The 22,544-nt window shown below is 41.3% G+C and overlaps 3 protein-coding genes across 8 annotated transcripts in view; all 3 read left to right on the top strand.

The window, feature by feature from the left end:
• The window catches only part of PKD2L1 (polycystin 2 like 1, transient receptor potential cation channel), a 40,550-nt gene extending 38,674 nt beyond the window's left edge, over nt 1-1,876 (top strand). Inside the window, exons 13-15 of the mRNA XM_031461594.2 lie at nt 300-415; nt 665-788; nt 1,099-1,876. Coding sequence (XP_031317454.1) covers nt 300-415; nt 665-788; nt 1,099-1,272 — 414 coding nt within the window. The 3' untranslated portion in view covers nt 1,273-1,876. The remainder of the gene's footprint in view (nt 1-299; nt 416-664; nt 789-1,098) is intronic.
• A 1,239-nt stretch (nt 1,877-3,115) lies between these two features.
• BLOC1S2 (biogenesis of lysosomal organelles complex 1 subunit 2) lies at nt 3,116-9,516 on the top strand. The gene is made up of 5 exons (XM_010974434.3): nt 3,116-3,205; nt 3,565-3,681; nt 6,471-6,590; nt 7,285-7,389; nt 8,689-9,516. Exons 1-5 carry the CDS (start codon nt 3,151-3,153, stop codon nt 8,718-8,720), a joined length of 429 nt encoding a protein of 142 aa, XP_010972736.3. The 5' UTR covers nt 3,116-3,150; the 3' UTR covers nt 8,721-9,516.
• Nucleotides 9,517-11,540: 2,024 nt separating this feature from the next.
• Nucleotides 11,541-22,544, top strand: part of CWF19L1 (CWF19 like cell cycle control factor 1) — a 28,059-nt gene continuing 17,055 nt past the window's right edge. For 5 of the 6 annotated variants that reach the window (XR_010381970.1, XR_010381972.1, XR_010381971.1 and 2 more), the window contains exons 1-6: nt 11,541-11,685; nt 14,414-14,498; nt 15,346-15,424; nt 15,944-16,045; nt 17,490-17,704; nt 19,857-19,975. Coding sequence is in view for 3 of the 6 variants with exons in the window: in XM_010974433.3 (XP_010972735.1) it covers nt 11,663-11,685; nt 14,414-14,498; nt 15,346-15,424; nt 15,944-16,045; nt 17,490-17,704; nt 19,857-19,975 (623 nt within the window). In the remaining 3 variants the exon portion in view is untranslated. The remainder of the gene's footprint in view (nt 11,686-14,413; nt 14,499-15,345; nt 15,425-15,943; nt 16,046-17,489; nt 17,705-19,856; nt 19,976-22,544) is intronic. The other variant, XM_031461597.2, reaches the window with a different exon arrangement.

Below are 22,544 nucleotides of genomic sequence, written 5' to 3'. Positions count from 1 at the left end.
GGCACTGTCCCTTCTCTCCCAAACTGAGCTGGCTTCTAGTGAGCACCTTGTTAATCAGTGCTTCAAGGAGCTTGCATTTTGTTTCCTTGGAGGTATTTCCCCACCAGAGGTTAGGCCCAGCTCTGTGTCCAGCACCACCACTCTGCTTCTGTCATCCCCAGAGTTTGAGAGGGAAGAGGAATAGCAGGAACTGGAGCCCAAGGCCCAGTCCTGAGAGCCCACTGGAGCAGGTGAGGGAGCAGGAGCTGATGGCTTCCCAGAGTCACCTTCTCCTCTCTGACCTCTGACTTCCTGATCAGGTGGCCCTCAATGCTGAGATTGAGAACCTGGGCCAGTCCATTGTGAGTAGCCCACCAGGCGAGTCAAGTCCAGAGGCTGCCAGAGCAGGTGGCTGGGTTTCAGAAGAATTCTACACGTACGTGCAGCCAGGGGCCAAGGGTTGACTGTGTTTATGATATCCTACCTTGAGTTTCTTTCCACAACCTTCCAATTCCCTGTCCTATCCTGTGAAGAACTTCTGTACCCCTTTAATTCTCCCTACAAGGCTGGCCTTACCTTCCTTGCTCCCATCCAAACATACACTGTTCTGTACCCCCTATCCCTGGAAACACCCAGGCCCCTAGACACATATTTCTGCTCCTTTGGTCTCTCAAATCCTGCACAGGCTCACAAGGAGAGTTTTGCAGCTGGAGACCACCCTGGAAGGAGTCATGTCCCAAGTTGATGCCGTGGGCTCAAAGCTGACCATGCTGGAGAGGAAGGGGCAGCTGGCTCCCTCTTCATGCATGGTGAGTGGCCCTTTATCTGGCTCCTGTTGGCTCCCCACAGCTGAACTCTACCATCTTTTCCACTCAGTGGGTGGAGGCAAAACATTTTTGAAAGACCAATGATTTCACTGCTCCTTGGGCAACATGTTCACAGTAGTCAGTGTATCAGTGGAGGTGGCGGGGGGAGGGAAGACCTGAAGTTGGTTGCTCTAGCCTGAGGGCTGCTTTGGCCTCTAGGAGATGATCTGGGGTTGGAGAAACAGATCCAGGTAAAAGGAAAGTGGGACACAAACTCTTCTTTCAAGTGACTTGTCTCTTTTTCTTCCAACAGGGGGAACAAGGCATTTGGGAGCACCTGCAGGCAGCCCCAGCCATGACTCCAGCCCCCTGGGAACTCCAGAGTGGACAGGAGAGTGGTGGGGGAGGGGTCCTAAGGCATCAAACAGCAGGCTCCTCCCTCACCACCTCCCTGGAAGGACCCTTGGCACGTGCCCTCCACTTCTAGGGCAGCAGTTCCCACCATTGCTGCTGCTGAGTTCCACCCTATGTCTGGCCATTTGAGCCAATGTTTCTGTGTGTAGCCATGTAGCTCTGTGAAATAACAGAGCTCTCACTCCCTGTACTCTGAGCTCTGTTTAGATGATTTAAAAAAAATAGTCAGTAACAAACAAAATAAAGGAAGGGAGGGTAATGACTTTCCTAAGCATCTGGATAGCCACCATTTGTGAAAAAAGTACAAGCTGAGAGAATAGCAGTATCTACATGTCTTCCTCCTTGCCAGTGAATCTTCTCCTCTGTGCATCTAGAGATATGTTGCCAGCACCCATGGAGTTCAAGTCTTCTCCATAGACCTTCCCTGTGAAAGAGAATGGGAAGCCAGAGAGGAGAGGAGCCTTTCTCATGTGAGGAGGTTATAATGTCACAGAGGATCTGGAGTGATGATGTCCCCCAACTTTCCCCCAGCAAAGTCCGTGAAGACTCAGTGGAAGAGCCTGCCTTCAGACATGCCACTGAACACTGTGGGGGCTGTAAACCAGGATGAAGATGGAGCCTGAGGAGAATCCGGCAAAGAAAGGACTTCAGGATTCCAAGATCTTTGGATAAAATGTGGTGGGCTCCGATTCTGTCCTTCCATAGGACAACGTGGGTTCCCCTGGTGATAGTCAATAAAAATTCTTAGGAAACCCAGGACTTGGCAGTTGTTTCTGGGATTGCATAGGGGGAGAAGAGAGGCTGGAACTGTGAGCCATTCTTGTACTTGGGCTGGAGAAATCTCATCCCTGCTGGGAGGTGTAGAGTCTGGCAGTGACAATGTGAAGAAGCTGGGCTGCCCCAGGAGTCCTAAAATAAAAACTCTGGCTTATAGGAATGGTTTGAAATGGTGGGCACTATGATTGTACCACTGGAGAGAGTGGAAACAGTGATCTAGGGAGACCTTAGAGTGAAGAGAGTAAGGTGTGTGTGCGCACGCGCGCATGCACGCAGGGTGTGGGCAGTGAGAGTGCAGCTGGAGGATAACCAAAGACAAGACAAAAAACTCCTACAGCAAGATTTCAGGTATATAGGACTGCATCTTGAGACCTGCTATATAACCGCTCTCTTGCCTTGTGACCCTTATCCCTACCTTATTTTTCACCTTCCATTGCTCCCCAGTTTCTTTTTTCATCCATTCCCTTCACCCACCCCCATTCTCTTACCTCGTCAAATACATTCTGTACACCCAGGAGTCTTGTGAAACAGCTGAGTGTAATTAAGATAAACAGAGTGTATCCTCAGCCCTAAAAAAGTTATCATCTAAGCTTTCTTCAAGAAAGGCTGTATCAACCGAAGAGAAGTAGGTGCCAGCCTCCAGCTTAAAAATAAATGGTCCAATGTGTTGATGTTAATCCAGGACATTGGAAGGGAGAGTATTTCAGCTCAGGTCTAATGCCTGAAGGTTTCCCCAGAGCCTAGATGAGACTACCTTCAAAAGCATGGATTCCCTAAGCAGGCTTTCAGCGACTAGTACCAGCCAGGGTGAGAATTCTCTGGGGAGCGGCTAATTTGTCTCCGGTCACTTCAGTCAGTAGGCCACACCGGGCTCGACCCCTCCCCTCCCATACACGTTGTGTGTCTTCCTAGACTAGTGATTCCTCCAGGAAGGGGCCGCAGGATTGAGCGCATCCTTAGTTCCAGACGTTGGACTCTTGGCAGCAGATTGACTCACGAAAGCCCATTCTAGCTTCAATCCCGCCTTGGTGCTTACACTTTGTTATTATTCATAACGTACGGTACGACTTGAGGCTCAAGATCACAGGGCAGCGAATTCAGGGCGGGAGTGGGTGGGGCACGCCCGGCGCGCATGCGCAGGTATCCCAGAACCGGAAGCAGCGCGGGGCCGGCCATGGCGGCGGCGGCTGAGAGTGTCCCAGCCACCCACAGAGAGGAGCTCGTTCGAGGTATGCGGAGTGGATGGGGATGAAGTGTCGCGGGAGGCCTGAGGCTCCGGGTACGGGCCCGGGATGCCGGAGCGGGCAGGCGGGCACAGCGAGGCGCGCCTGTGTGTGCGTGCGTTTTGTCCTGTCAGGGCGCCTGAGATGGTTTGGCCGCGGGGTCGGGTGTAAGCTGAGGCGGATTCAAGGGAGCAGAGTTGGCGTCTTTTGTGGCAAGGACGAGGCGAGGGACTTGAAATTATGACACATGAAGATTGGAGCCTATTTGATGGAATGAGGACAGGTGGGGATGTGGGGAGAGGCTGCTGTGCCTGGATTAGGACCAGGTGTAGGGCAGGGCACTTACTTATCCTCATTTGATCCAGATGATGCCGCCGTGGAAACAGCTGAGGAAGCAAAGGAGCCAGCTGAGGCCGACATCACTGAGCTCTGCCGGGATATGTTCTCCAAAATGGCAACTTATCTGACTGGAGAACTGACGGGTGAGGCGGGGCTTGGGTTGAGCAGGGGTCTGGCTCCAGACCTGGGAGGTGCTTTAGCAGCATCAGTCTGCGGCTCCCTTCCTAACCCTATAAACCTTGAAACATGCCTGTTTGAAGTTTGGGAGGTCAGGAATAGGTAGGAAAGAAGTCCATCCCTTCCCTGGAGAAATTTCACGAACTACTTTCAGAAACACCTAAGAATACTTACATTCCTGCAGGCCTCCGTAGTGTGGGCTGAAGCTGAGAAAACAAAAAAGAATTTATCAAGAAGTGCTCCCTTGGAGGAGGTGTATTTTGAACAGAGTTATGAAGCAAATGATTGTCCCAAAAGTGGGAAATGACTAGTGAGTGAGGTGTTATAAGCAAGCAGTTTGTTTGGCTAAACTTTCATATTTACTACGTTAAAGAGAAATGAAATTGGAAGTGACCCACAGATTTGGGGACCTATTAGGTTGGTCTGAGGATTTGGTGACCCACCCTTTGGAACATGATTAATTTTTTGGTCCAGTGTGTATTTCTAGGTGAACACATGACCCCTGTGTGGAGGAGGATCCAAAAAATGACATCTGGCTTTTCATAAGGGTCTATTATATTGTTTCACTTCCCTAGGAAGTTGCTGTGAGCTAAATTTGTGAATCAGAGTCTATGAGAAAATGTTTGATACAGAATAGGAGGAGTTGTGTAATCAGCCTGATTACTTATTTGTTTATTTATTTCTGAGCAAGAGAAACCAGGCAACAAATCTATTTTTGGCTTTTCTTTAAAAATTCCCAAGATTTGGCAATACTAGTCCCTCATTCTTAAGAGGCTCTAGTTTACTAGAGCTGGGCACCTGTCTCCTTTAAATGGACCAGTGCTGTTCAATTTGTCCCCACTACTCCCTATTTTCTCTCTTTTACTGAGACCTGGTGTCAGTTGCCATTTATTACTGTTCTTATATTGTTTTTAGTAGTGGTACAGAGTGGTTTTCTGTACCAATATCTATCAAAATTGGTGAAGTAAATGATAGACTAAGAGGATTATGTTCCAAGAAGTAGGAGAGAGCATATTTCTATGTGGAAATGGATAATTTTGTGTTTAATTTTCAAATCCTTGGCTTGCTTCACTCATTTACATTATGTTGCTGGCTTCTAGGTATCTGAGTGTTTGGCCCTTGTTTTAGAGAGACTAATTTGATAGCAGTGAGAGTATGGATATGGAGGAAAGAGAGAAGAGCAATATTGCAGATGAAAAGTAGTGGTCTGTGACAGAGTGATGGGAAAAGGAATGGGAAGGAGAACATGATGCAAGAACATTACAGAAGTGGAATTTATAGAACTTGTGGAAGTGGGTATTGAGGGATGGGAGCCGCTTAAGATGTGTCTGAGGTTTTAAGCCTGGGTAGTGCCATCAGCCAAAATTGGCAAGTTCGAAAGAGGAACCATGTTTAGTGTGAAAATAATATTTTCAGTTTTGGCTTGGCTGATTTTAGATATTACTGGGACACTCAGGTGACTATTACCAAGACATTCAGGTGACTTGCACATGTTAGTCCAGAGCTCAGTGTGTGATCAGAGCAGGAATAGAGTTGGGAGCCACCCATGTAAACATCAGTCATGTGTGACAGCTGAGGAAGAGTGGGGCACTGATAATTAAGTGAGTTGGCTGAGAAGAGATCTGGCATAGAAACTCAGAGCTGTGAGAAAGAGATTAGAAAATGCTACAGCGGCCAAGGGACATGAGCATTTCAGGAAGAGAGGGAGATCAGTAATGTCAGATACTATGGGGAGGCCTAGAAGGATAACAACTGCAAAAAGGCCATGAATTGGGGGGTTAGGATAGTGCTGATGACCTTTGAGCATGTAATTTCTCTGGATGATGGGAGCAGAGACCAGAATGGATGGGCTTACAGGAGTGAATAGTGAAGAAGAGGAAGCAGTGAGTGTAAGGTACTCTTTCAAAAGGGTTAGCAGTGAAGCTCCTTTGCTTTACTGAGCAAATGATGTAGGTGTAGAATAGAGGGAGGGCTTTTGGGCTGGAAGAAACATGAATATATTTCTAGATAGAGAGGGAAGTGCCAGGATGGAGAGAGTTTGGAAATGCGGGGGAAAGGAGGTGATTGAAGAGAGGCCCTGAAGAGGTAGAAGGGTTTGGGATCAGGAGCACAGGAGGAGGAGTTGTCTTGGAAGAGTAGGAGCACTTCTGCCTCTTGGGAAGATGTTAAGGTACAGAGAAGTTTAGAAGTGAGGCAAAAAGATTGAGGCAGCTTATGTAAGTGGGCTTGGCTTTTGGGAAAACTGGAGTAAAGGCCATTTGCTTTGAGCAGGGCTGGGGAAGGGAATTGAGGGTATGAGAAACAGACAAATGGTTTGAATAAATGCATAAAATGCAATATAGAATCACAAGTAATAAATGAGTTACTGAGAAGTGTTGAGGTCCTAGTTGATTTTATATGTATTTTGATATTTACATTTGCTGCAATCTGCCGTATTACATGTTTTCGTGCTGTAGAGGTACCAAGACTATTTCACTTCCCTTTTCTTGGTACATGAGTTTATCATTTCCCTTTCTAACTAAGATCCTGAAGCTTCTGAATCTCACTTGATTTAAATAGTGTGTTGATTGTTGCCTGAGTTTCTACTTAGACATTCAGAGTATGCAGGCTGAGTATAAATGTCATAGATCAAAAGTGGCTTGCTCCTTTGCCATTCCCTAGGTCCTCCCTTGAACTACTATTTGGCCTATTAATTCCATATTCCAGGGATCTAAGACAAATCTTAAAAGCATCACATCTTCTGTTTGTTTTAAAGCCACCAGTGAAGACTATAAGCTCTTGGAAAATATGAATAAACTAACCAGCCTGAAGTATCTTGAAATGAAAGATATTGCTATAAACATTAGTAGAAACTTAAAGGACTTAAACCAGAAGTGTAAGTAATAATTTTTACAATTAAATATGTTTGTATTTAATGTTCTTTTGTGCTTGGGGTGGTGGGGAAGGGAAGAGAATATGGCCTCTATCCTCAGGAAGCTCATTTTCTAAAAGTGAATTACAAAGTTAAGGTGAATTTCTTCCATTCTGAGGATTAGCGTACCTTGGTGTATGGTTATTCTGCTTCTGAATCTTGATTTGATCAGCTTATTCCTGGAAAACAGGGGGCAGAGGAAGGGTGGCCAGATTCTAGTGAACTGATTCAACAATGAAATCCATGAAGGACTACTCTATAAACAGAAAACCAGAACATCTATAAATGGAAAACACTGCTTTAGACTAGTAAGATATATTATTTCTATTGACTTACCTTTGTGTTCCCTGTCTTTAGAGCCCTCTTTCTTGGTCTGGGAGTACCCAAGAAACTGAATCAGTAATGGAAGGATTGCTTGAGGAGCAAGGAACTTAAAAGAGAGGAAAGTCAGATGAGAGAGGCTTAACTTTGTCTAGGTCATCTGATCAACTAGCTACTGTCTTCTGAGGTGTCTGCCCTACTAGTGATCAGAGCCATGTCACTCTACCTACTGGGTCTTAGGCAGAGCTGGAGAGACAGTAGCATTCTTACTTTTCCACTGTTTTCTACACTCCTTGTTGAAGCCGTATAAACCTGTGGTCTATCTTTGTTTTTAAAGATGCTGGACTGCAGCCTTATCTGGATCAGATCAATGTCATTGAGGAGCAGGTAGCAGCTCTCGAGCAGGCAGCCTACAAGCTGGATGCATATTCAAAAAAACTGGGTAACTATTTTTATTTCTATTTTCATTTGACAAGAGTACCCTCCTGCCAATATGACCTTATCTAATATGATAGCTAACGTTTATGGTATGCCTACAGTTATCTATTTTAATCTTCACAAACCTCTTGAGAGTAACTTTTTATTATTGGTAGTAGTAATAAAATAACGTTTCCCGAGTACTTAATGATCTGTCAAGGCGCTGTTTTTTTTGTGTCTTTTATGTTTTTTATCCTTCCAATAATCTATGAGCTAAGTGTGTGATTTTTATCCCCATTCTATAGAAGAGGAAACTGTGGTTGAAGGGGTTATAACTTCCTTAAGGATACAAAGCTGGTATATGAAAGAGCTTTATTCCAAACTAGATCTGATTAATTATAAAGCTCAAGCTCTTAATTGTGGTTCAGCAGGCTGAAGCATCTTTAATGATGTAGTTCATGTCTTAAAAAACAGGATTGCTAATCAATGCCTTCTTGAAGGATTACTTTTCCTTTGAAGAGGAAACTGGCACTTTCAGTGTTGATGCCTTGCTAACTGGCTCTGGCTCTTGTATCTATAATTAAAAATAATAAAGTTGTTTTTAACCAAGGTATAATTTACAGATTATTTTTATCATTGACAGTTGTTGACTACTTCAAGAGACTGGTCTTCAGCACACTGAGATTTGACATGGGTGGTGATTAATGATTTCATTGGCCACCGTTAAATTTACTAAATGGCGACTGTGAACTTTAGAAGGTGTTGTACCAGATGCTTTCAAGCTTTCAAAGAAAAAGAGATATATCATTAAGAGGCTTATTTGATTGTTTTCCTAGAGTGAGGGGTAGGGTTAAGAATATAAAAGGTGAAACCTACACTTACACTTCTTGAGAGTTCCAGTCTGGCTCCCACAGAGTTCCTGGGACAGAGCCTAGAGAAGCAATTTCCTGTGCTTACTAAAGCTCCCGGGTGGCTCAAGTGTCCTTAGAGCTCCTTAATCCTGGTGGAGCCATCTGAGCAGGTGCTGTTAACAGGGTTAGAACTTAGGGAACTTGTGTTAGGCTCTCAATTCTGTGTGTGTGTGGTTGACTCTTTATCTTAAGTTGTGTGCATTGATTATATTTGGACAGATATCCAAATATGTGTCTTTAGCTAATATGATAGCATTTATGGACACAATTTGGATAGCTAGGAAGACTGAAGCTAATAGATTTTTTTTAATGTAATAGACATTTTTGATTTTGCCTGGAAATGCTAACTAAAAAGTATCTTTGTGAGAGTCAGTTTTAAAAGATACAACTTTCTCTCCCCCTCCCCACTGCAGAAGCCAAGTACAAGAAGCTGGAGAAGCGATGAAAACTTATTCCTATGGGACAAAGTCTTTTTTAATGTGGAAGAATGTTTTATAAGACCTGAATCCTGAGGCTGATGAATTGTCAGAACTCCTCAAAAGGCAACTATGCTGGTCATCCCAGAAAACATCCCAACATTGGAGTAAACTGGAGAACCGTGGCTACTCCTGAACTTCTTTGGAGGCAGTATCCCTCAGAAACTCACACTTATAACTCCTTACTTTTTACTTGAATGCATCATCTATTCAGAACAGAGAGTCTCTCAAAAGTTCAGGATAAACCTGGGCTTGCCAGTAGAATCAAATGAGAGGACCTGTTTTCCCTGGTAGTAGTTGATTACTGCATTATTTTCTTAAATGGCTGGTTTTTGAGTGACTGTATAAATTTTTTTTTTCTGTTAAGGACGCTAATGTATTGCTAACAAGATTCTAAATTTAAGAAGGAAAACAACAACAACAAAAAGGAAAAAACAGTCTTGTTCTTGACAGTTTGTCACCTTGTGAATGTCAGTAATTTACTTTTCTATAACATTGCAAATAACAGAAAATGAAACAATTTCAGAACAAATCTTCTAGACTGAGCGGAAACAGTGAAAGGAGTGTTGTTGCAATAGCTTGGTGTATGTGATGGGCCCCTCCTGTCTTTTCTCTGTGTGAGTCAGATGGCTGGGGATGACATCTTGACATGTGCTCCCTTTTGGAAATATAAGGACAGGATGTGTATGTGTGTGTACATGTTAAGTGGGGAGGTGGAGCTGCCACTTGGGCTGCTACTTATTAAATAAAGCATTTTATAAAATATCTTCCTACTTGTGTCTGCAGGATCAGGGAGGCTCCTGGGACCTGATCGTGTTCCTTTCGTACTAAAGACATAAGTGCATGTGACTGACCTGTCTAGTTTGAAAGACAGGGAACCATATTCAGAGTTGGATGTCAGCAGTTAGGAAGGTCCCCAATTCTATCTCTGAAAGAGTTCTTTGTTCTGTTTCTGTCATTTCCCACCATTTATGTTCCAGCCCACCATCATTTATCCTCTGCTTCTCTGGACTATTGCTGTGATGTCTTCTCATCTTAACTATCCCTCCAACCCGCCCTCCACACTGCTGCCAGACCAGTCTTTCTAAAATGTAAACTGGCCACATTCTTATGCTTAGAATCCTTTTGTGACTTCTCATGGATGAAGGTTTTTTCTTCATAAACTTTCTACTTTACAATAGATTTATATTTGCAGGAAAGTTGTAAAGATAACACAGAATTCCATGGATGAGTTTTCATATCTCACTGTTTCCTCTTCCTGAAATTATTACCTGCCCATGTTTGACAAACTTCTACTCTTCTCCAAATTGTCTTAATCTCCACTCCTGGGCTGTGCTGTATTACCCCCAAAAGTAGAAAAAATATGTCCTTTGTGTACCAGTAATACAGGAGCATCAATATTTGTGAGGCAGATAACTTCATTTTTCCCAAAAAAGCATTGTAGAAATTGTGAGGAAAATCAGAACTTTGTTTTTCTTCCTTAAACTTATTTTACATTAATTTTGAATTTCTTGGATGCCCTTGGTGAGTTTTTCCTGTGCCTCAGTTGTCAGAAACTTGCTTTTGTTTCTACTTCCTTAAACACTGTTGTCTCCTACCAATTGGGCTGAATTCTCCCAAAAAGTCAATGTTACAAAAAACAAAACTAAAAAGGTGGGTGGGCTATTCTAGATTAAAAGAGACTAGAGATAGAATTGAATCCAAGTGTGAAAGTTGATTGGATCTTGAATGAAAACAAATAAAGTTATAAAATAAATTTGGAGAGACAAAAAAACTTTAAATATAAATATGTGTTGCGGGGTGTTAGCTAAAAATTGGCACTTGCCATCTGCCTCTGAAAGAACTGGATCACGTTGGCACTTGTCATCTAACTCTGTATTAAATTACAAGCCGCTGCAGCCACTGACCTCCAACAATCCCAGAAAGGAGTTCAGGATAGAGATCAGGAATGAGGCACTCTATGCTCTGGGAAAACTGCCTGAACAGGCCTTCAGGTAGTTAGATATTTTCAGGAGAAAATTTTATGACCCCAATTCTTATGTCTCCTCATATCTAGAAAAGCACCATAGTCATTAATGGTGACATCTGCTTCTTGTGACTACCCGCAGCCTCTGCCTAAACGTGTGCTTGATTGCACATACCCCACTTCACTGAAATCAGATATAATACTGAGTTTTCCCCCTGCCTCTTTAGAACAGTTTCACAGAGCTATCTGAGGTGCTATCTCCTGGGCTATAGTTCTCATTTTGCCCCAAATAAAACTTAACCCACAACACTCACATTGTGTGATTTTATTTCAGTCGACAGGGGATATTATTGAATTAATGTTGATTTTCTTATATGTGTTAAATGGTATTTTGGTTATACAGGAGGATATTCTTAGGAAATACATGCTGAGATATTCCTGATGTCTTCAATTTACTTTCAAATGACAGAATAAATTGCTTATATACCTCGAAGGAGAGAAGGTGGAGGGAGAAGTAAATTTGCCAACTTGTTACTAGATCCAGATGATTGCCTTTGTTCTTTCCCACTTTCTGATAGGTTTAAAACTTACAAAAAGCATGTGTGGAGGGAGTCTGTCTTCTCCACCAGAGTTACATTATTAGGTTGGGGCCGACATTGTTCCAGGAACTTTCTAGCAACTCAGTACTTTTAATTGGCCCCAAATAAAAAATTACAACTGGATTGCTTTTCATCATTTCACTTTCCCCCTCCTTCCCTCTCCATTCCTCCTATAGGTGAAACCTCCTGAGAGAGGCTTCTGTCCCTCGGTGCTCTCCGTAGATAACTGAGTTTTCATTGGCTGGGTTCGCTGACGTCTTACTGTAGTGCGACCGCATTTTCCGGAGGAGCGTGGGTTTGGTGTCCCAATTTGCCGTGGTCGTCTTGACCCAGGCTGTTAGGGCGGATGGCTCAGAAGCCCCTGCGCCTGTGAGTGACCCTGAATCTGAAGAGTGTGTGTGTGTCTGCTGGTGGGGTGTGTGTGTGTCTGAGTGTGTGTGTGTCTGAGTCTGCTGGCGGGGGGGGGGGGGTCTTGATCTAAATGGGAAGGGAGGAGGAAAAGGCGAGAGTGGGAGGAGGATAGAGAGCGCCCAGCGCGTTTTTGCCTCACCCGGTGCCAGCCTCTTTTCCCGGGCCATTTTCGCTCCCGAGGAGGGGAACTCTTGGCGACACTCGCTGGGACAGGCGGAAGCACCCAGCGTCAGGCCTCCTCCGTGTTAGGTCGTTCTGGCCTCTGACATCATTTCCCCTTCATTTCTCCTTGCACTCTTACTTACTTATTAACACAAAATTGTAGGCATGGGGTCCATTGATGGGCCCTGAGCAAGTGGTAGGCTAGAGAGAGAGGTGAGGTCTCTGCCCTGGCATTCTTTTTGAGAGGTTGGTTAGGAGAGGACTTCCATTCATCTATTCATTGAATAATTGCAGTGTGCTAGGTACCGTGCTAGCTGTTGCACAGATGGCTCTTCTGCCTTTGTGGATCTTACAGTTTAGAGGAACGGCTATTAATCGAGGAATCCAGATAAATGTTAAATTACGGTACTGATAAATGTCAGGAGGAAAAGTTTGACGATTTTGGGAAGATGTATAATAGGGTATTTGGCTTAAGGTGAGGGATCAAGGAAGTGAGGATTGAGCCCTGATTAATAGCTTTGTCTTTATCCTAAAAAAGTCATTGGAATGTTTCAGAATGTCTTGGCATGAATCGTGTTTTCACTTTGGAAAGCGATTCTGACTGCAATCTGGAGAACAAATTAGAGGCAAAGTAGGGGACAGCTAGGATTAGAGTGAAGGCAGAGGAGAAGTGTGGGAACTCAAGGTTTATTTAGGAAAGGACATCATCAGGGTTTGGAGATAGTTTGGTTATGAATGAGAAGGAATTGGCACTGTCTGGGTCCTAGATTTCTTTCTTCAGTGAGATGGGAAATACTGGAAAAGGGCCCACATAAGGAGATGATGAATTTTGAGGTGTTTTGATGGTGTACGAACCAGGCAGTGGCTCTCCCAGAAACAGCTGTAATTCCATGTGACAACTGCTATGAGAGAGAAGTGCAGGATCCTCTGGGAGCAACAGGAATTAGTGGCTATAGGGGTTGGAGGGCTTCCTTGAAGAGGTGGTGCTCAGAAGATAAATGAGAATGCTTAATAATTTATTACAGAGCTTGCTCTGAAAAGCTAAATGGGTTTCTGAAGTTTTGAGAAGAGATCTTTCTGAGCTGATCAGGAAGGCTTCAGAGATGTGCTAGGCCTTGAAGGATGGGAAAAATTTAGACTCAGGATGGGTAGGGTGGGACTGTTAGGAGAAATAACTACCCCAGGAGAATGGCAGAAGCAGAGAGTTATCAGATGGACAGTGGTGAAGGTTTCTGTTATGGAAGCTTGGAGAAAGCACTGGGGAGAGACATCAAGGACTTGCAGAAAGCTGTGGATCCTTAGGCAGTGGAGTTGTCTTAGTGTTTTTTAAAGAACATTAAACTGTTAGTTTTATATAGGATGGACAGGAAGAAGAGGAGGCATTGGAGAAAATATAAGCAAAGTATTCTCTTTGTATCCAATACCAGAGTCATTGTATTTCTCTCTGATTCTGCCTCTGCTGTAACTACAGGACTCTCAGTTGCTCAGCCTTGTAATTGTCCTTCATTTCTACTTCTCCACTCCAGTTTGTGTTTAAGTCTTGAGAGTTCTAAATTTCTCATCATTTCTCTCCTCCCCATCTTCATGTAACATTGCCCTCTTTGCCAGCATTTTTGCTTATAGTCACTTGTTCCTCCAGACCATCATTCACTCTGTTACTAAAATGATCTTTCTAAAACAGTCACTACTTAGCTTGAAAATGTTCAGTGATATGGACAGTAAAGCACACCAGAAAGACAAACTGACAAAACAATAAGATCTATAATTTTTCAAGATGAGTTAAAAGACATTAAGAAAATGATATGGGGAAGTGGAGAAACCATATAAATCATATACCTCACAACCTAGGGTCAGTCCCCCTTACAAACTTTAGCTCTTGCCAATTTCTACCTCCCTGCCGCATAACACTTTACACATACGTCCTATTACTGCCCTTTTTCTATAAATTTGTAACTGTCAGAGTATTTCCCCTTCCCTGATAGTGAGCTCTCTGAGGCTTAAACTGAGTCTTCATCTTCTTTATACTCCTAGCATGTCCTTAGCAAAGTACTTGGCATATTGTACTTAGCAAGCATGTTACAGGTGTCCAGAGTGTTTTTGTGGAGTGGATGACTGAAGCCTTGTGCTAAGGTAGTGGCAGTGGAAATGAAAAAGACGAAATGGTTGTGAAGGATGTTTGTAAAAAGAGATTGATGATACTTGATGACTGGAAGGGAGATTTTTGACTCTTGATAACCAAGTCGACAGTAGACCCGTCCACAAAACTTGGCAAGTGAGAAGAAACTGGTTCAATTTTGGAGGAAATGATAAGCTAAATTTTAGATATAGTGGGTTGAAGGTGTTGGTGAGATCTGTAGGTGGAGCTGCCCAGTAGTCATTAAAGTTCACATGCATTGAACCTCTCAGGTAATCTCAGAGAGAGTGGGTCACATGCCTACCTGATCCAGGAAGACTAGTATGTGTCATATCTGGCAGGCCTATTTGGGTGTCCTGAATTGCCTTAACATTTATCTCTTATTTGCAGCTTGGCATGTGGAGATGTTGAAGGGAAGTTTGATGTTTTATTCAATAGAGTTCGAGCAATTCAGAAGAAAAGTGGAAACTTTGATGTAAGATGTTTCCTTTTACTGCATTTATTTAGACTGTTGTAGTCAGACACACTAAAATAATGTTTGGCCTCCTTTATACATTTCTCAATTGAACACACACTCTCCTTGTTTGTTAGATTGCGTTCCTTTTGTGTGCATGGGAACTTAGTAGCTGCAGAGTGGTATGGGAAGGGAGACCTGTTTACTGTAGACCTTTGAATACTTTTTGAATTGGAATCATGTTACTTTATTACCATACACAAAGCTGAGAACAAACTAGCAAAACTTCCGTGATTCTGACCACTGGGTTTGGGAAGCACAGATCTATTTCATAGGTATATGGTATAGATTAAGTCAGATAGCATATGTGCAAGTGCTTCACAAACTAAAGAACCTTATGTAATTGTTACAGATTGCCAACTAGACTGTAAATTCCTGTAGTACAGAAGAGTATTCTAGATATGAGGATAATTTGTTCATTGGGTTAAATGTTGAATAAAGGCAGCAGCAGGCAGGAAATGTGTCCTTTATACCCTGTTTCTCTCAGGGTATCTAATATTTAAAGTTTTGTATTTCACAGAGGGATTCTTGAAGGTCGGATTTCTCCATTTTTTCCCCAGTCCTCTCATCCCCTTCCCCAACTTGAATTTGACAGCCAGTGAGCCAAGATTTAGTAGTTTATATAGAGTCAGAGTAACCACTACAATCACTGTGAAAGAATTATGTATAGAAATTCTGTAAATTGATTAAGGAAAAAACCTGGTTTGAGACCATTAAGAAGGGTAATTAGCTGAATAATGTTACTATCAGTTAGTTATGTATTATTTGATAATAAAAATCTCATATCTGTTTAAAACGCTCATTTTAGCTGCTGTTGTGTGTAGGAAATTTCTTTGGCACCACTCCAGATGCTGAATGGGAGGAGTATAAAACTGGCATCAAGAAAGGTACAAAACTTATTTTTAGCATATGATTTTTAACAAAATTTCAAGGCTAGGTAGTTCTTGCCAGGTTGGTTTTCACAAGTGTTAGTGACTTAAGAGCTTGCCTTTGATCTCTGCATTGACCTGGGAAGAATGCCTATGCATCTAAATGTTCACATTTTGAATTTGGTTGGATGTAGTTCCAGAGAAAGAATTCTCTTCTAAGTAGGAAAGAATTGAATAAATGCAATCATATGTGTCCTGTCCTTCTTCCAGTTTTGGTGTTTTTTATTAAGCAATTTGAGTCTGTGTTTCCATAGTTATATATTGACTATCCACTCTAAGATGTTACTTCATCAGTCTTGTGGTACCATTTAATAGTCAGACCACAAGGTTGGATGTAGGATATTCTAAGTGGTGAGCATGTTCCACACACAGGATTGCACACTCTACTTTTGCTGTGTTTTTCCTATGGGCAAGCAGTTCTCCGGTTCCAAAGCAGATCTGTTAACTATTTGGTGTGATGTCTGTTTCTCTCACTAGCTCCTATTCAGACATATGTGCTGGGTGCCAATAACCAGGAAACAGTAAAATATTTCCAAGATGTTGATGGCTGTGAATTAGCTGAAAATATTACTTATCTGGGTAAGTTGATACTTCTTGTGTTTGTAATGGGCATAATGTTTCCCAGGAATTAGTCTCCCAGGAATTTGTGGCTGGATTCTTTTGCCACTACTGCCTGAGAGAATGGGGGTCAGTGGGGTCTTGTCTGACGTTTACGTTTATACCCTTAAGACTATGGCATTTTTTCCTCTGTTGTCTCCTGCCTCTTCCTAATCTCCTTGTTATTCCACAAACCAGTATACACTCTTCCAGCCAACAAGAGGAATAAACTACTTGACTACAGTGTTTGGAGTACCTAAGGTATAAATTGTGTTAAAAAAAAATTCCATGCGTGTGGTCTCACCATGTTACATTGCTCAATATATACAGCTTATTTGTAGACTCCTAATTTGCTATAGCTCTAGGTTTCACTAAGGTTTTGGAAACTCAAGTTTTTCATGTTGATCCTTGGGTTTTTGACTCCTTTTGCCCTATTTCTGGTTCTAGGTCCACTCTTCAATTCCAGGTTAAAGTTGTTCCATCCACTACCCCCTGAAACTCTTCTAGTAGTTCTTTCAATGTCTGGCTGTTTTAAAAAGCACCGTCAAATTTTGCTTTTGTTCTCCACTTGCCCGCCTCCCCTCACTGCTACTGCTTCTTGGATCATTCAACTCATTTTTTTCCTAAAATGGCTCAACTTCTTTTCACATTTCCTCTCTCTTGGTGTCTCATTTCTCTAGAAAGCCTCTACATTTCCTTTGCTGTATATGCTCCTTTTATAGTTCTTTATTAGTATGTGTGTTCCTTTATTACTTTATTATTTTTTGTTAATATGTATGTTCCTTTATGAGTATGTGGAAAGAGCCATTTGGGAAGAAGATACTCAGTAGATGAAAGGGAGGTGAAAATTGATGAAGCAGGGTCTTGGAGGCAACAGAGGAACAGAATCAAGGGCACAAGTCAGGAATAAATTTAGAAGATGACAGTGTCTTAATTTTTCCCAAACAGTTGCTTTTTCCAAATGTTTTCCTTTTTTTGGAAGCGTCTGCCTTCATGAAGAGTACATCTATTCTAGACAACAGCTTACTCAGAACTGCAATTATTTTTTCTTATAATTGCCTCTTTCTGTGTCCAGGTGTCTAGATTTCTTTTAGTCCATATAGAGTCTCTAGAAAGCAGAAGTCCTTTTTATTAATCAGTGCTTCCCAAGTTTTTCATCTGTAAGTCACCTGGGATGGTCAGACAAGCCTGTGGGCAACAGGCTCCCTTATGTGGGCTCCACATAAGGGCTGCTGTTGCTTACAGAACAGAAGTACTGTTGTATTTCATCCAGCATAGAGACCTAGCAGCCAGAAGTGTGGCTGTAGGAGAGTTTAGGAAAGGCAGGGAGGTAGGAGGGTCATGGCATGGGGCAAGAGATTCATCACCAGAGTGACATTTCATTCTGCAGTTTGACTAAAACTTGTCCATTTTTCTTTGAACACAGGTCGTAAGGGTATCTTCACTGGAAGCTCGGGGCTGCAGATTGTGTACCTCAGCGGGACGGAGTCCTTAAATGAGCTGGTCCCAGGTTACAGTTTTAGTCCCAAGGATGTGTCTTCCCTGAGAACAATGCTGTGTTCAACATCCCAGTTTAAGGGTGTTGATATCTTGCTCACATCCCCGTGGCCCAAGTATGTGGGGAACTTTGGGAATTCTTCTGTGAGTAGTGTTTGTTTGGTTGGAATTTCTAAAAGCAAATTGCGCTGGCTTAATTTGAGCTTTTTTTGCTTTTTGTATGAGTATTTCAGCTCTTAGTTCCTTTCAGTGGAAATCTTTTGTGAATTTTTTCAGAATACTTAAAGCTATATCAGCTGACCAAAGTAAAAGTTGATCTTATGAAAGCATGATTCACAGATGAGATTGTGAAGTCTTAATTATAAATGAATGTTTTTTTAAATTATATTGTCCATTTCAACTACCCTTTCTCAAGCTGCTTCTTCACATGTTTTGAGGGGTCACTAGCTTTCAGTGAAAAAATTTACAGCTAGTAGCAGCTCTGCAGTATTATTTCCTCTCTCCCATTCCAGATTATATCTTTTTGGCTATCAAAATATTTTAAAACATGGAATCATTATGAGATTGAGGATAGTAATCTAAAGATGGGAAACTAAATTGAAAACTTGGTACTTCTGTAATGGGAAAGCTTTAGTGTTGGAATGTATCGGAGCTAGCCATTGCATTTGATCTGAATATTTTTATAAGCAATCTGGAAGAGGATGTATGCCAGATTGGTGAGTGACAACTATTATGGGGAGCTTCATGGGTGGAAATAAGCTTAAGGAAGAGCTTGAAAGGTTGTATGTGGGGGCAGAAAGTATCAACTGACTGACCTTCAGTGAAGGAAAATGTTTAGGACAAATACCAATTCATAGATGCAAAGTTACCAGTGATGATCCAGAAAAGGGCCTAGTAGACAGACCACTTTCTGCCAACTTTAACACAGTGTGTCCATGACCAGAAAGGCCAACAAAATACCAGGCATTATCAGGATATTGAAAGGAGAAGGGACAATGCTCTCTTCCGCTTCCACAAACCCGTGGTTATTCTTCCACTAGAATACAAGCATAGCGTAGAGAGGATACAGCACAGCTAGGGAAGATCCAGAGAAGAACTACTACAGTGATGATGGAGAGGAGAAACACGTGGGATATTCTGTAAGGAAGAATGAAAAGAATGAGGCTCCTTCATTTTGGGGGTGCTAAAAAAGTTTACAATTTTTGTTTAAAGTTGATTAAAAAATTATTTTTGGAGGAGAGTAATTAGGTTTGTTTGTTTGTTTGTTTGTTTGTTTGTTTGTTTATTTATTTATTTATTTATTTATTTATTTATGGCAGTACTGGTTTTTTTTTTTTTGGTACTGGGGATTGAATGCAGGATCTCATGCATGCTAAGCATATGCTCTACCACTGATCTATACCCTCCCCCTCAGTTTAAAGTTGATTTTGATGAAAGTTTATAAGTAGTCATGCAACATATACATAGAAGAGAAAACAGTATAGTTTACCAGTCTCTAAAATACTTCAGCTAACCTCAAGGCTAATTCCTTGCCCTTTAGTAGAAACCTGAAGGAAGCAAGCATAAAATGAAAGGAAGTTCTTGATTTACTTAGCGGAAAATTAATTTTGGTAATTTCTTTACTTGCAGCTAATACCTTCTCTTAGAATGAAGTTCATAAATAATATGGATAAGAGATCACACAATTTGTTGTTAGTGGAAGCTAGGGATGTACTGGGAACAAGCCTAGCTTTGACAAATTTTATGTTACAAACATTGTAACAAGGGTGTGATTGTGCCCTTTCAGAAACCATGCCTTCCTTGACAGAAGCAAAATAAAGGCTTGTGTGCTTTACATGATGAAGTCTTTGAATATTCCATGCCATATATTCAGTGGCTACTAGGGGCCCTGAAGCTAGCTTTTAATTTTGATTTTCTGCAACGACTAATTTTGATTTTCTGTATTGTCGGAACTTAAGCAAATTACAGAAGCAATCTGTGAGCTCCAGAGAGACAGCACTTAGTTTCCAAAAAAAGATTTTGATAAACCTTGTTTTAGGTGTCAATATGGAGGAGTTACCTTCCCTTTTAACCTGGCTTCCAACAGTTGTTCCTATTTCTGCATTCATAATAGCCCAGTTCCCCTCATGTGTTCGAGAGTTTTCTGATTGCCATAAGAATGGAATTCATGATGTAAATCCTACTGCCCACATTTGTAGCCACAAGTAAATTCCGAAGACATTTCAGAGTGCCTTATTTCTCTGTATTTATTGATAAGTCATCAGTCTATTATGGTGACTGTGTTTCTATTTTCTAGGGAGAAGTGGATACCAAAAAATCTGGCTCTGCTTTGATCTCCAGTCTTGCCACAGGCTTGAAACCAAGATATCATTTTGCTTCTTTGGAAAAGACCTATTATGAGAGACTTCCATATCGGTGAGTAGAATTTCTTTTCTTCTTTTTTTTTTTTTTTGGTTTTTTGAAGATTTTGCCTTGGATTTTCTGTGTAAATTTCTCATGTTCATTTCAGCCTTATAACAGCTTGGTTCCTTTTAGTTACTCAGGCATGAAACAAGTCAACTCTCAAATCATTCCGCTTCTCTGAGTTTAGTTTCCTATTTTGAAATGCAAGGGATTGGACGATATAGTAGAGCTCCTTGAAGTTTTGAAGGTCTCAGTTGACAATGTGGTTTCATCACCATAGTTTGATGTAGTACAGTAAGTCCTGTTTTGATCAGGTTAAACAGTACTCTTTATAATCTTAAATTCAGTATGATCACCTTAGAAGTATTTCAATTTGGAAATCAAGAACTTGTATCAATTTTTTCCCTCCCTCTCTCTCTCTCTCTCTCTCTCTTTTTTTTCAGTTTAGTTTGGAGGTGGGGTTTTTAAAGGATGTATTGCAGAGAAAATAAAACTAGTGTTTTACAAGTTATAGAGCTAAGTTAACTGAGTTATCTTCATTGTAAGGGGCATGGATAATCCCTAAAATAATTTTTGAAAACTTTTTTTAAACACAAAAGCCATATATATGTTGCTGAAAGTTCAAAACATAGGGGTGAGCAAAAAGAATATAACTTACCCTTTCCCTGTACTCCACAGCCTAAGATATAACTATAGGTACTACAGATTTTTTTTTTCATATCTCCGTATATGCATTCCAGAAAAACTTCTTCTTTAAAACCGTGCACTAAAAGCAGAAAGCTTACAGGACAAGCCACTCACAACCTGTTTTTTGGGGGTGGGGTGGGGCTGGTAATTAGGTTTTGTTTGTTTCTTTCTTTCTTTATTATTTTTAATGTAGGTACTTGTGGTTGAACCCAGGATCTTGTGCATGCTAAGCGTGCACTCTACCACTAAGCTATACCCTCCCCCCTAAACCCTGTTCTATTTTTAAGGATCCAAATATACATTTCTCAGAGAACATAAACCAGTGGCCATTAGGCACATGAAAAGATGCTCACATCGTTAGCCATTAGGGTAATCCAAATCAAAACCACAATGAGATCCCACTTCTCACCCTACTAGGATGACTATAATCAAAAAGGCAAATAATAAGTGTTGGTGAGGATGTGGAGGAATTAGAACCTTCATACACTGCTGGTAAGAATAAAAAATGGTGCAGCTCCTTTGCAAAATACTTGGTATTTCCTTACCATATGACTCAGAAATTCCACTCCTGTTGCAAGTGAAATGTAAACATAGGTTCACACAAAACTTGTACACAAATGCTCAAACAGCATTATTTGTAAAAACCAAAAAGTGAAAACAACCCAAATGTCCATCACTTCATGAACGGATAAATAATGAGTGGTATATCTGTGCTATGGAAAGTTACTCAGTTAAAAAAAAAAAAGGAATGGAGTACTGATGATAAGCTACAATATGCGTGAACTGTAAAAACATTATTCTAAATAAAAGAAGCCAGACACAAAATACCACATATATGATTCCATTTATCTATAGTGTCTAGAATAGGCAAATTCATAGAGATAGGAAGTAGACTAGTGTTTGCCAGGGGCTAGTTGGAGGGAAATGGGGAGTGACGGCTAATAAAGAGTTTCTTTTTTTAGGTGATGAAAATGTTCTAAAATTAGATTGTGGTGGTGGTTTAATATATATGAATATACCCAAAACTGGTGAATTATACGGTGTTTGAATTAGATCTTAATAAAGCTCTTTAAAAAGCAGCAAAAAACCCTGTACAACTTTTAAACCAGAGCTGTAACAAAAATTGTCATAACTACCATAATAAAAATACTAGCATAGTTAAATCTCCATCAGCATTTGCACTTAAAATTTCTGTCAGGCCCTGCTTTGCATCCTGCATTGTGAGTCTTATGCTTCCAACTTTGAAAAGCAATTTATAATATTAAAAATACCCTTCAGTGGTAGCATTCGTCATCAGACATTTTTATTTTAAAATAAGTGAGGGAAACATCTTCACAACTTCTTTATCTGTACTTGCAGTTTCCTTGCTGGTTTAGTTTTCCATTGCTACTATAACAAATTACCACAAAGTTTGTAGCTAAAACAATACAAATTTATTATCTTACAGTTCTGTAAGTCAGAAATTTGACACAGGTCTCTTTGGGCTACAAAGTGTTGGCCAGGTTGTGTTCCTTTCTGGGGGCTCTAGGAGTAACTGTTTCCTTGCCTTTTTCAGCTTCTAGAGGCCACCTGTCTTCTTTGGCTTATGGCCCCTTGCTCTGTCTTAAAACCACCAGCTCTGGTTGCATCCTTCTTACTACTCTCACCTTCTACAGTCACTTTCCCCTCTGACTCTCTTTTGCTTCCCTCTTTCACTTTTAAGGACCCTTGTGATTATGTTGGGTCTACCCAGGTAATCCAGGATCATCTGTCTTAAGGTCAGTTGATTTGCAACTGATTAATCCCATCTGTCACCTTTGTTACCCTCTGCCTTGTAAGCCAACATTCACAGGTTATGGGAATTAGGACCTGGACATCTTTCAGGTAATGGGTGATGTGTGTGCATTATTTTGCT

The sequence above is a fragment of the Camelus dromedarius genome, chromosome 8 (genome assembly GCF_036321535.1).
Source record: "Camelus dromedarius isolate mCamDro1 chromosome 8, mCamDro1.pat, whole genome shotgun sequence".
Lineage (NCBI taxonomy): Eukaryota > Metazoa > Chordata > Mammalia > Artiodactyla > Camelidae > Camelus > Camelus dromedarius.
Note: the sequence above shows the minus strand (reverse complement) of the source record. Positions and strands in the feature narration are given on the sequence as shown.